The sequence below is a fragment of the Myxine glutinosa genome, chromosome 11, assembly GCF_964187855.1.
Source record: "Myxine glutinosa chromosome 11, kmMyxGlut1.1, whole genome shotgun sequence".
NCBI lineage: Eukaryota > Metazoa > Chordata > Myxini > Myxiniformes > Myxinidae > Myxine > Myxine glutinosa.
The window spans coordinates 108,983,984-108,998,184 of record NC_136271.1 but is presented as its reverse complement, the minus strand read 5'-3'; the positions used below and the strand labels follow the sequence as shown (position 1 = coordinate 108,998,184).

Here is a 14,201-nt window from a genome sequence, read left to right as displayed (position 1 = left end):
GATTAGTAAAGATGTTTGGTACATGTTGGGTGTGGGTGGAGGTGCTCTGACATGGCGGTAAACCATCATGCTATAAAACTGGAGATAGGATAAGTTACACAAACACGGGGTGGGAAACTCCGATTTGGTAATGCGTACAAGTTTCCAGTTAGCAAGTAAATTTGTGGCATTAGATGAGTGAACGGCACACCCAAACGAAGATGTTAGAAGACGAAGAAACGACTCATCTATCTATGGTAATAAAGTACCAAAGCATGCACTGTTGGGAGGTACCGATATTTCATCGACTTTAATACGACTGTATCCAAATTTGTGGAGTACTGCACAGTGGAAATAGGAAAAATAGGCCATTTTTGCTGAGCTTGCCTTTCCTGTACCCACACATCATTATCATCTCATCATTTCGCTTATCGTCGATGTAACCACGCTCGGTGGCGCAATGGTTAGAGCGTCCACTCCGAATCTGGAAAGAAAGATTTAAAATTCATTCGAAAGATTTAAATTGATACATCCTACTTCCTTCCACTTAGCCTGGTGTTGGCTTAGCGGTTAGGGTGCCGGCTTGGGATCCTAGGATCCTGGGTTCTTAGCGGTTAGGGTGCCGGCTTGGGATCCTGGGTTCGAATCCCGGTCGATCGCTGAATTAACGTCAAGGGTGTTGACTCAGCCTGTCATCCTTCCAAGGTCGGCAAATTGAGTACCAGTTCACTGGTAATTCCCTGTGTGTCGTAGGAGGCGACTAACAGTGATGGCGGCAGGAAGGGCATCCGGCCGTAAAACATTGCTTCAAAAAAGGGGGCAATGCTGCCTGAAAAAGGCCAACCTCTGCTCTACGGGGGAAAAATGGCCTCAAAAGGTGTTTTCTTTTTTCAATTTAATCTTCAATCTCCTGAGTAAAGGAATTTGGCTGGGGTGCCAGCACACAATGACCTCTTCTTCTCAAAAAGGTACCGTGAGGTATTTTTAGGACTACATCCTAAATGCAGATGGGAGGACCAACTTTCTGTCCACTAGTGAAGTGCAGTGTGCTCTGAAATGAAGCACTCCCTATTGGCAATGCCACAAGATGGTGGTTTGAGGCGACTCCACAGGGAAGCAAATCTTAGACCAGACAGCTATTATGAGCTAGGGCAGGGACATTGTCTTGTTGTGTGTATATCGTGAGTCATGTGGCATTGAATTTATACACAATGTGTCAACGCAGATTTCCCATTACAGAATTTACTCGATGTATCTGCTACGTTATATTGGAGCGTACTATCATGTTTACACCATAACTGCTAATAAATGAGAGGGCGAGGAGCTGCTGGTGGGCTTAATGCCAATTTATAGGTGATAGCACGCCAGAGCAGAGGCGACTGATCCTATTCTGAGTGTGGGCCAACCCGCAGCAGTTATCGCAATTTTTACCGAATTTAGATCCCCACGGAATGCCAATGTCGCTGAAATAAGCGACCTGCGGGAGGCAGATCTTAAGAAATATGGATTTATTAAATAAAAGGACATGAGACACAAAAACCGATGGACCCAACAGATGAGGGACCAGACCATATGATCAAGGATGAAATCATCTATTATATTACAATAAACGACCCCTTCATGGACCTGACCATACATTCACTCACACACACAAACCAGACAATGATTGTTAATGAGCCCAAAGGGCCTCTAGGAAACAGTATGAGAGCAAAGTAGAGCAGAACAGGGCCCATACTGGGGCAGAGATTGTGGAAAGCGAAGCATTCTCACCAAAAAACAAATGAGCATCCTGCTCCACGGATGGTCCAACTCAAGCGAGGGAGGAAATCGCTTCTCAGATGCTCATATAGTCCACATTTACCATCTTCCAACTCCTCTTGGCCCTCACTCAATGCAGTGCGGCCATTCAAACGATGCCCTCCCGCTGTCAGCCCAATCAGGAACAGCCCATGGCTCCGGCCATTTGTGGGGCTTCTTGCCAGCCGGTCCAGCCAGTAGCACGGCATTTCGTTGCAGCATCGGGAGGGTCCTTACTAGGGGTTGCACCAGGTGTCAACATTGACTGCACTGGCAGTGACCTTCCGTCCTCAGGCCCGAACCGACGCCGGAGCGAGGGCGGTGAAGGGAGCGAACTTTGTGCCGCGTGCTGGGTGACCTCATTTTACTTACCCTCTTGGGGGTCCCTTCACCTCTCCTTGCCTGGCCCTTGCCAGTTCAGACAGGAATGACTGATCACATGACACTCTTAACCTAGCTATCACCACCACACACAACACCATCTTCCAAAACAGGACAACTTAGCCTAACCGTGACGTTCTTGTTCCAGGTAAAATGACCTATCCTACATGAGCACATCGTCCATGCTAAGGTCTCACTTTTTACTAACACCCTGCACCTTACGCACGTAAATACACTTTTGTCTTCTCTGTGAATTGCCTTTTGTCTGGGTCTTGCTGTGCAGAAACGAAAAGTTAAGTAAACGTAAAATCCAGGGAATTACATTTATTTTATTACTTATAAAATGGGTAATAAATAATAAAATAAAAACCTATAAAATTTTCCTATAAAAGAGGATCCTCGTACTGTAGTCAAGGAGTCAGGCAATGGGGAAGAAGTTGTCTGATGTCACATGATGCCATTGTTCTTCATGTAAAAGTGTGTTGATACAGCATGTATATCCTCATTGCCCACATTGGTTTCTCATAATGCCCTTGTTTACCCGTGCCACAATAATAATGGTTTGTGTGTTCTTTTAATGAGACTTTGCAGCTTGGCATGCCCATAGCCGAGGGTGAAACCACTTATGGTGGGCCGTGTAGGTCCATGCTCGAAGTAACGGCTGAAGGTCAAATTTTTGTGCATTGCAATTTATTTGGCAAAGAGTGAACTTAGTTCACTAAGAGTGAACAATTGTACATTGTACAGTTCTGGACTGAAACAGCGGACCATTTGTAACAATACTTGAGAGATGTTGTGAGTCTCTCAGTAAAGGAATTGTACAGTTCTGGTAGATTCCGTTCAAAGCTCAATCTCACAGCGGCCTGTCAAAGTTAATTTTAAAAGGCCATCAAAAAAAAAGCCCTGTAATGAATCTAGGCAAAGCGTTATGAATGTTTGTGCATGAAATAGATGTTAGTGGATTATTTTTTATGAATTTGGTTTAAATTATGGAATCTCAATTGTAGATGTATATGTACCATATATTTCAAAAATATTTAAAAAAACATATTTCCATATTTTTTTCTAAAAAATATTTTTTATTTTTCTAAAATATATTTTATTTCCAAAAAACATACATCATATTTCCATATTTCCCATATTTCAAAAAAGAAATCATGATGAGCAGTATAGTAGAGCGGATAGGGGGATGAATCATGCACTTTTTGATAAAAGCATCAAACTTGGTACATATCATCAGTAGGCCATTACAAGAAAAAATAGATATAGTGCTATCCCAGTTTTGGCCTATAACGGCTGTGGCGGCCATTTTTCAAAATGGCCACCATCTAATACTAAAATACCATATAACTCAACAACCAAGATGCCTAGAATCTTAATTCTGGTGCCTATATATAGGTTTTTGGGGTCACATAATTCAAAGAAGGCAATAATGAGTATGTGTGATCACGTCTTGTACCACTTTTGGAAAATAAGTGCCCTTTTCCAGTTTACAAAGACACAACATTTGGCGGTCTTTGTGTTGCTTTATTTTGTATTGATGAAATTTAAGATACCAGTACCGTAAATTAAACTTATCGTGCTATAAAAAAGTAACAGTCAAAACGAATATGAAGCCGAGTTACTTATTGTTGTAGATACCAATGTGCCATGAGTCAGTTAGGCTTACCATCAAATGTGAAATGCCAGCTATCACATGAACTAATCATGGCAAGAACCCCCACATTCGCACAAAGCTGTATACGGCAGAGCTGCTTTTGTGCATTTGCAGTTTGTTCGACAGCCTTTGGTACAACCGCATCGAATAAGATCTCTGCAAACTCTGCTGGCTTCAGGAAGACTGCTCCAAAGAACATTCCAGTTTCCATCACTACTACGAGTCCATCCCCATCCGTCCGGTTGTGGAGGCGTAGCCTTTGCTTCAAGCACCTGACTCCAGATGTGACCGGCCTGGTATACTGCTCGTCTAGTGTGCTGAAGTAGAGCACCCTTGGTCGGTGGAATGTTGCTCATGTCTCTGCCTTTCCGTGTGAATAGGTCGATCCTGAGCTCATCAACATGGTGTTTAGAACTTGTTCGGTCATAAAGAAGTACGACGAATCTCTCCAGAACCTCCATAGCAGCATCAACGTCTGACATTTGTGGTTGTTCCATCAGCTTCATTAACTCCATTGTAATCTCAGGGCACATGCTCCATGTGTATCCCAAGCAGTCTTCTTTCCTCTGCCAGCAAAGCAAGAGGTCGTATCCCACTCAGTAATGGCGTGAAACATTGGAAGTGCAATTGACTTCTCAGAACCAATTGCAGCTGAGATATCATGAGCTGGACCATGCGCATATGCTTGCCTGTACCGAACGCCACCCATAGAGCATCCAGTGTCACTTGTAGCTTTTGAAATACATACACTGCCAGAACAACTACATCACTGTCCACAGTACGGACGCGAACAGTGTTGTGTTGTTTAGCTGCATCAGCAACATGAAGCATCATATGGCTGTCTGCTTCCTTATGTGTACAAGGGGCTAAACCTCCCGTGTTTCTTGGCTGGCGACAAACAACATCCTCGTTTAGCGTACTGATTACTTGCTTTTCTGTTTGAATGTTGACAACTTCTCTGCTGAGGAATGAGAACAGTTCCTTCTTATTGTCAGAGAGCTGCAAGAACTCTTGCCAATTATTCGGTACTGCAGTCTTTGACTCAACCCTTCAACGGATTCCTTTCCCTGTCTTCTCTCTGGTCTGTGCCTTAATGAATCTGGCCTGTAATCATCCCAGCCAACATCAAACCTCTGAGGTCTTTGGAGCTTAAAATTTACATATGGCAGAAAGACATCGTGTGTATATTCCTGAAATATTTTTGCTGCTCCAGTCTTCAACATCTATCTATAATTCCATTAATCTCTGTGTGTATGTGTGTATGTGTGTATGTGTGTATGTGTGTTTGTATGTTTGTCTGTGACCGCTGTTTCTCGACAACCACGGGTCCGATATACTTGAAACTTGCCAGGTATATTGCTGGGGACCCGAGGATGTGCCTTTTCAAGGTTTCATATTAATCGGACAAGTACTTACCGAGCTATGGCGATTTCTTTACCAAACACCGCAAGCCGTTCGCTTTGGACCAAACCATTTCATGTAAATAGAGGGGGGGGTTCTGTGGTCGTTGCGAATGGACCAAACCATTCATGTAAATAGAGGGGGGGGGTTCTGTGGTCGTTACTGCCACGTGGTTTCAAAGTTTTTTTTTGTTGTTGTTGTTTGCACGCATGTTTTTTTGCACCCACGTACGGGCACGCCCTAGGATGTTTACACACACACACCCCTACACAAATTTTTTTTTTTTTTTTTTTTTTGGCAAGGAACGGGCACCCACGTACGGGCACGTCCTAGCTTATATATAGTACGGGCATGCCCTAGTCTATCTATAATTCCAGTAATCTCTGTGTGTATGTTTGTTTGTCTGTGACCGCTGTTTCTCGACAACCACGGGTCCGATATACTTGAAACTTGCCAGGTATATTGCTGGGGACCCGAGGATGTGCCTTTTCAAGGTTTCATATTAATCGGACAAGTAGTTACCGAGCTATGTCCAAAAAACGATTCAACCAATCAGAGAGCAGCGAGCTATCACGTGTGCCGAACGTGCCGAACAGACTCTGCCTCGGACGGCACATTTGAGAGCGTATTCATTTATTTCACGTTGGCAAACTATGTTGGCGTTAAACTATGTTTTAAAACTAATTAAAACTAATTTGCGATTCTTTCGCTTTCCTGCGCGTTTGTGCACGCTATGGCGATTTCTTTACCAAATCCGCAAGCCGTTCGCTTTGGACCAAACCATTTCATGTAAATAGAGGGGGGGGGATTGTCACCGTACTCGCAAGCCGTTCGCTTTGGACCAAACCATTTCATGTAAATAGAGGGGGGGGGGTATAATTTTAGATATATATATAGTACGGGCATGCCCTAGTATTTACAATGGCAGGTCCATCTAGCACAACAACTTCAGCATCGAGAGTGTTGTCCTCCTTTTCCGTGACTGTATCCTCAAGGCACTGAACAATGTTAGATTTGGTACCCTATCTCAACTTTCCCCTGTCTGACAATGACAGAGGGCATGGTTGATTCTCGTGATGGAAAAACTCTTCCAAATTTCCATCACGAACTTGACAAACAACATAGAGCCTAGGTTGCAGTCACTTTTAGTGCCACCAAATGTTCCTGTGATTTTGTCTTCTGGCGTGTTGGTGGAGTACTGAATAGAGGGAGCTTGTTCTTCATGATAACATCAAACAGTGGTTTGGTACATTCTACGAGTCGTTCATGAACAAAGGTGTTGTACTTCTCGCGTCCAAGTTTCTCTATCCGATACAGAGCATCGACAATTGACCTATCTGCGATATCGTGTGTATCCAGAATGAGCAGGTCACTGTGTGTTTCAAGGAAAGGATTGCCATAATCATCTATGACAGACTTTAATGCCTGGACATCTTGTACGAATGCTTTCTGCACCCCCGGTCGCTATTCGTGGTGGCGCACCTCAGGAGTTCTCAATGCTTGATCCACCGATGCTTCAAAGTCTGTGATGAGGCACGCCATTTCTGGACCACTGACCATCCACCTTTGGAGAGCAGCAGGGGACTCAGTCAAGCCAACAGCTCCACCATCATCCTTCACCACAGCATTATTTTGTTCATGTGCCTGATCAAGTGCCATTTTCGAAAACGCATGGCTGGTCTTTTTGACTGTGAAGTGTCTCTTCATGAACTCATGATAGACCAGAGGATGCCGCTGAGGTAGAGCCAACATGTCACGGAGGTGAACTGGTATCCAACGTGCGTAGTTGAAGTGGTCGAGAGCAAAGAACCAGTGCACAAGTTTTGTCAACGACTGGACATACAACTGGAAATCAGCACTCCGGATAGATCTTACAAACAGGAGGATGGTGAGCTGTAGCTGCAGCACCATATTATACCAAAATTTTAACGTAGGCTGACTTCCCATCTGGACAGTACACCATTCCTCAAGATTTTTTTATTTCACTGGATCCAGCAGATTTCGCATAGGCCTGGTATGCCTCTTCCAGAGCTCGGTAGATGGCACATGCTGTTATCTGGTGGGCCCGCCGTGTGCGGGTGATATTGGCTGCTTTAAGGAACAAGTCTGCTGTACCAGCTGTTACAAACCTTGCTTGTACAAGTGCTGATGTCCAACCACTGCCTTGAAGAAGATCTCCAACTGTCTTCAAAGCAGCAGCCTCGATGTGGAGTCCTCCAAACATGACAACTAACTTTGACTCTCCATAGACCAAGGGCCACTTCCACTGAATGTTCTTAACTATTGCAAAAAGTGGCTGGCCTACTGCAACAATAGGGGTTTGTCCAGGGTTGACGTATTATGTGAGCCTTTTAATGATGTCCAATGAGTGACGCATCATGGCAACTGTTGCAGCGTCGTCTTGGAACAATAGTAAGGAGACAAGATGTTGAACTAGGTATCTCTATTACTCTTTGTGGATCCTCCAGACTGGCATGGAAAGCAGACCATGATACATTAGCAGCAGCAGATTCTGTTTGCATCGATAAGCTCACATGCTGCAACCATCTGAAAGATATAAGGAGTAATGCACACTTAGCATCAGGGTAAAAACAGGATAGATGAATACATTTGTGCACCCCACTGCCCAATTTACTATTATTGAAGTCACCATTTCCTCAGCCAATGAAACTTGAATGGTTTAATTTGAATAAAGTTGATTGAAATTTGATTTATTTAATATTGAAAACTGAAATAAATTAACAACTGCTTTCTCACCTGTATTCAAGTTGCAGTGATGGAGACACAAGGAGGAAATCCGATTTCAAAGGTCCATCTGTCTTGGGAACGGGCAGGAGAAGAGTTCTTCTGCCACAGGTGGAACCTGGGTGTAGGATAGTGGAAGTCTTGGTAGTCGCTTCCTGGATTGGCCTGGAGGTACAATGTGGCCATTAGCATCATGATCATCAAGCATGATGGCTGGTTCGTGCATTGTTGCCTGGTCAGTGTTCTCAAAATGCTGGAAAATTGATATCCCTGTCCCGTTAAATGAACTCTTTGATGATGTAGCACTTGTTTGATGGTTGATGTTGTCAGCTCCAGACGTGGTGAAAACACCCTTCTTGAGTTGCGGTGTGCACACAATGTCAAACATGTTATATATATTTGCATATTTTTGTACCAGTTTCAGTTGAGATTTCAAGCACGCGATCATACGACACAGAAAGACACAGTTGTACAACTTCTCAACTAATTTTCGTTTCCGTGTTTTGTTGTGTAGGAGCACACCTAAGTATACTGGAAGAGGGGGCTCACGGACTTTATTGTGTCGTATTACTTGACCTTCTTTCCTTCTACGAGAAAAACTGTTAAAGACTACCAGCTGACAAATGCTCATCCAGGATTGCTTCTGAGTTACAAGTGATTGTTCAGTAATATTTGGCACGTACAGCAGCATGGCCATAAGATTCATCAAAGACTGTGGAATAGATCCTTCTTGACAGTTTTCAGAAAAAGTTCCATCTAATTGTGCTGATGCATCCATCATTTCTTTGCGTACAAGTTTTGCAGCACCGGCAAGCGTGAAAGCATCATCATCTGCATCACTTTCAAAAGTTTTCCACAGGGCATTTCCAACATCCTCATTGCATATTAAGAGAATTTGAAGGCCTCCTTGAAGGCCTTTAGCGCAGGTAAAGAAGCTAGTATGCGCTCTTTTATTCTCGTAGAATGTGTACAGATGGTGATGTCACCCCAAGTTGTTTAAGCCGTTCCCTATACAGCTGAACCAGGTCCGAGAGCTTGAACACAGGGGAAGTGCTTTGCTCTTCACTATCCACAAGGGTGTCTTCTATGAAAGCTAGAAGTTCTGCAAAAGCTCGTGCATGATGGCCTTGTATCGTTTGACCTTTTTCGTCTTCTTGTGAAGTTCCTACTTTCCTTGCTGCTTTGTAAAGCCCAACCAAGCACTTGGTGTGATATTTCCCTTCACTTGCAACAAGGTCACCTGATGACACCTTTGCTAAGAGTTTTGCATCTTGCAGTTTGGTTGCACACCTCTTGACTCTCTCACCCAACTGCTTAGTCATTGCTTCATGTAATGGTTCGGCTAGACTTGCAGGTTTTTCACAGAATAAACACACAAGACTTTCTGATGAGCTACGTTGTCGGGGATTCCGTCCACTACGTGCTTGCTTTTCGCAATGCTCCATACTTGATTCCTCATCCAAACTTTTCCTTTTGACAGCTCGCTGAAGCCTTGTTTTGCTGGACCTGAGTCTACATGATGAGTGAAATTTTGCTGTGTTCTGTCGCAATGTAGCTTCCACGCCATTTCCGTTATCAAGCCTTGTGAGGGAAAGGGTGTTGGGCAAGCAACCAGCAGAGTAGAAGGCCATGAAATCATTCGCAAGGCTTGCATAACCTGCTCCAATGTCAATGCGCTTTGAGTTGGCTGGGCAACAGAGCTTTTCATTAGTGTCTTCCTGACAAATGATACATTTCAACCAATCCGTTTGTGTGATGAGAGGAGGAGGTCGCATCTTTGGGTCAACAAGCTTCACTGTCGATGCCATATTATTATCTGCAAAGAAGTCACACTTGAGTTAGTTCATTTTTACAAATAAGTCAAACAGGAGTTTCATGGAAAAAGTTGGCCACCTTAGTCAATCCAAACACGAACTGCAAGTTTAAATGCAATCTGTTAAATTTCCTGTTGAGATGAAAATTGCTGAAGTTACCCCACTTATTAGAAAAGCAAAGATAATACTAGTATTATACTAGTGAGCATATTATGAAATATGTAGTCTGTCAGTACAGTGGTTTTTTGTGTATTATGATTCCATATATTTCTTGGTAATTAATCAATACATTTGTGCTAAAAGACCATGAATGTGTCTTCATAAACTGTAAAATTGTACTTACGTTTAAAAGGTGGTACCGTAAGTGACCACACATACTCGATATTGCCTTCTTTGATTTCTATGACCCCCAAAACCAATATATAGACACCAGAATTAAGATCCTAGGCCTCATGGTTGCTGAGTTATGTGGTATTTTAGTGTCATGTGGTGGCCATTTTGAAAGATGGCCGCCATAGCAATCACAGGCCAAAACTGGGATGGCGCTATATCTAATTTTGTTTCTAATGGCCTACTGAATATGTGTACCAAGTTTGATGCTTTTATCAAAAAGTGCACGATTTGTCTCTAGATTGCACCTATCCGCTGGACTAGTAATTGTTGTTTGTTTAGGATTCAAACCATGGTTTTGGCAGTATGGAGTTTGGGGTTTTTAGGTTTGTGAGAACTTTTATAACATCATTCACATTATGTACAGTATGCTTATTAGCGCGTCCCGTGCACAGCAGGAAGATGGGCTTTTGTAATCACTTGTTTGTGTCTGTCTGTCTGTATGTGTCTGTGTGTGTGTGTGTGTGTGTCTATCTGGGCCGTAACGTTTTTACCATTTGACTTTTGTCATCAAATTTTCAACAAAGCATTATTATAATAATGTGAATAAGGCAAATTAATAATTTTGTCAAAAGGTCAAAGGTCAGCGTCATATAAAATCATCAGTTTTCATCCAATTGACCTGAAATTTCAGTTTACCATTTGAGTTTTGTCATCAAATTTTCACGAAAGGTTTATTATGAAAATGCAGAAAAGGCAAATTAATAATTTTGTCAAAAGGTTAAAAGGTCAAAAGTCAGCGTCACCTAAAATCATCAATTTTCATCCAATTGACCTGAAATTTCAATTTACCATTTGAGTTTTGTCATCAAATTTCCAACAAAGCAAGTATTATGATATGGAGAGACAAATTAATAATTTTGTCCAAGGGTTAAAGGTCAGCGTCACCTAAAATCATAAATTTTCATCCAATTGACCTGAAATTTCAGTTTACCATTTGAGTTTTGTCATCAAATTCTCACCAAAGGTTTATTATGAAAATGCAGAGAAGGCAAATTAATAATTTTGTCAAAAGCTTAAAAGGTCAAAGGTCAGGGTCACCTAAAATCATCAATTTTCATCCAATTGACCTGAAATTTCAATTTACCATTTGAGTTTTATCATTAAATTTCCAACAAAGCTTTATTATGAGAATATGGAGAGAAATAAATAATTTGGTCAAAAGGTCAAAGGTCAAGGCTGCATAAAATCATCAATTTTCATTTTGTATTTTTTTTTTAACTGTTTTTGTTATTTTGAGCACACAGAAGAAGACTGAATACAAACTGATGTGGACGTGATTTTTATTTTCACACGCTTTCTAGTCTATATATATATCTCTGTTTATCAGTTTTAACAAGATACTTAACAATAGTGTCCAGATCTGCAAAGTGTAGGGTTTTGTGCTCTAATGAGCACCTCTCTAGATATTCATGTAAAAATATATTAATATCTCCTAATGACCTCGGCATTGATGTTATAATGCATTGATAGATGCTAATTACCTTTGTTGTTCATTTCACACGTACAAGTCTTTGACGCCATATTAAAAATAAGATATCATGAGTCATGAATAATAATAAGGAACGATGAGCGCGATACAACTGATGACTGATTGGATAGTAAAAGGCCTTAGGGGATCCACAACCTGCTCCTTGGTATAAAAGTCAAGATACCGAACCAGCTTGGTTGCTGGGCCTGCACACATTAATAGAAGAAAAGGAAGCAGAGTTTTATGTCTTACTAACGAGTCTGGATAGGCCATGGGAAAAAAGGCCTTATGGGGCTTCCTTTGTTATTTCCTATGCAATATACTCCTTGCGCCGATAACCCTTGTATCCTATCGTTCTTCGCAGGACCATGGGCTACAAAAACCAGTACGTGAAGGTCCCTTCGGGCCACTGCTGGATTGAGGGTGACCACAGGGGGCACAGCCTGGACAGCAATGCCTTCGGGCCTGTGAGTTAAATTGTACTGATCTCGACCCTTTGTTGAGGTCGTGTTGTCGAGGCAACCTGATTTTTCTGCCTTGTTTGCACGCACTGTTTTGTGTTTTTCTTTTGTACTCACCAAGGGGGAAGCGATGCTGTTTGTTTACAGTTACCTTTTGCCATCTTCATTTGTATAACACAGCTGGAGCACCTATCCGGTGGTTTGGTGGATTATCTTTGGGGAACAGGAGTGCCAGGGAATGCTGGGTCATCGCAGGTGGCAGTAAAGTTGTCATGTAATGTTTGAGCACCATGTGATCGTTTAAAAATCTCAACATATCTCACGCACAAGTAGGCTATGAGCCAGACCCCCCAAATTGACCGTAGATGGAGTAAGGCTCATTGTGATTTTTAGCAAGATATATGTCCCTAGATATGAAAAAAAAGTGATAGCGGTGTATAACTCTCGGCCATCTCTGTGTTATCACCCGAAATATTATTATACGCCCGCTTCGCTTCGCCAAAAAATGTGATATTTGCTAAAATTGGAATAAATATGTTTTTAAGGACCACAGAGTGCCGAGATCGAGATCGAGATCGTATTTGTTCGAGAGATCATGATAAACCTAGAGTGTGGAGCAAGTTTGCATGCATTGTGAAATATAATGTAGCTGATGTTACAAACCTACTTTAGGATACTAGCTAATACCAAAAATTACACTGAGATACCAAAAGTAGTAGACGAATAAACCTAAAATGTTCAAAAGCTATGTTTCGTTCCAAAATATCAAAATTAGGGGGTATGGTTGAACATATTTTGAAACTTTGCCAAAATATGTGCCCCAAACAACCACCATATTACAAAGTAATGATATATTCCAATGCAGTGGTTCCTTGCGAAGATTTTGAGGGGTCAAATGTTACTCTGGGAGTTTTCATTTTTGAAATATTGACAAAAATGTACAATGTGAATTCTGAACTCGAAGCGATTTCGACCACTTTTTCACTAAATTTAACATATTTTTTGTCATTATATCAAAAATTTGATAAATAACCCCCACAAATGTTCTATATTTCTATTACTATATTAGTTGGCATCCAGTATGCAAATTATTGGCACTCTGTGGTCCTTAAAAACATATTTATTCCAATTTTAGCAAATATCACATTTTTTGGCGAAGCGAAGCGGGCGTATAATAATATTTCGGGTGATAACACAGAGATGGCCGAGAGTTATACACTGCTATCACTTTTTTTTCATATCTTGGGACATATATCTTGCTAAAAATCACAATGAGCCTTACTCCATCTGTATGGTACCGACCAACCCCCTTGGCTCATAGCCTAAAGAGGACAAATCACATAAATAGGATATAGCTGTATTCAGCTTGAGGGATTTGCACCTCCTCCAATCCCCCATGCACCATCTTGTGTCCTGGGTGTACACTTTGTACATTGATAGCTGGTTAAAGTATAGCTGACGTCGAAAAAAAAGTGATCCCCTCCGCATTATATATATACCGTACTGTTATTTCTCGAAAGTCGAGATGTAGCGAAGTATAGTAAATGATTTCTCAAAATTTTTTTATTGTTGTTGTATACAAGATCGAGGCTCGTGTAAGAGCTAACATCAATCACAAAAAAAACAATCAGACAAACAAAACATACAATAAAGGGAGCGGGAGACAAGATGGGGAGAGAGAGGGAAGCACAGAAGTACAACAGCAGAGAACAGGGTCATCGGGAGATCTGTGGGAGGGAGAGGTCTTGGGGGGGGGGGGGGGGAGGCATGGGAAAGCGGGGGTGGGGAAGGGAAGGTATAAAACACATGGACACTGCTATAATTTCCAGGAAAGGAATAATTAACGGGGGTAGAAGAGGTCAAGGTATTAAAAGGTCTTAACTCAAAGGTCTCACCATTCTCAGAAGTCCACCACCTATTTCCCTCCCCCACCGATGCCACCTCCACCCACCACCCAAAGCACTCTCTTGGCTCCTGCCCTCAAAGCTTTGTCCTTGAGTCTATAATGGGCTTTTCATCATTTAGTTGATTGAAAACCATTTACATATTATCTATATGAGGGAGAATGAGAGAGGGGGATAGGGAATACTAGTTGAAGTGGGAAA

At 42.0% G+C, this 14,201-nt stretch overlaps 1 protein-coding gene across 3 annotated transcripts in view; it reads left to right on the top strand.

Moving 5' to 3' along the window:
* Window positions 1-14,201, top strand: part of IMMP2L (inner mitochondrial membrane peptidase subunit 2) — a 327,553-nt gene that overhangs the window by 287,795 nt on the left and 25,557 nt on the right. For all 3 annotated transcript variants that reach the window (XM_068131294.2, XM_068131296.2, XM_068131295.2), the window contains exon 5: window positions 12,000-12,102. In XM_068131294.2, the coding sequence (XP_067987395.1) occupies window positions 12,000-12,102 (103 nt within the window). The remainder of the gene's footprint in view (window positions 1-11,999; window positions 12,103-14,201) is intronic.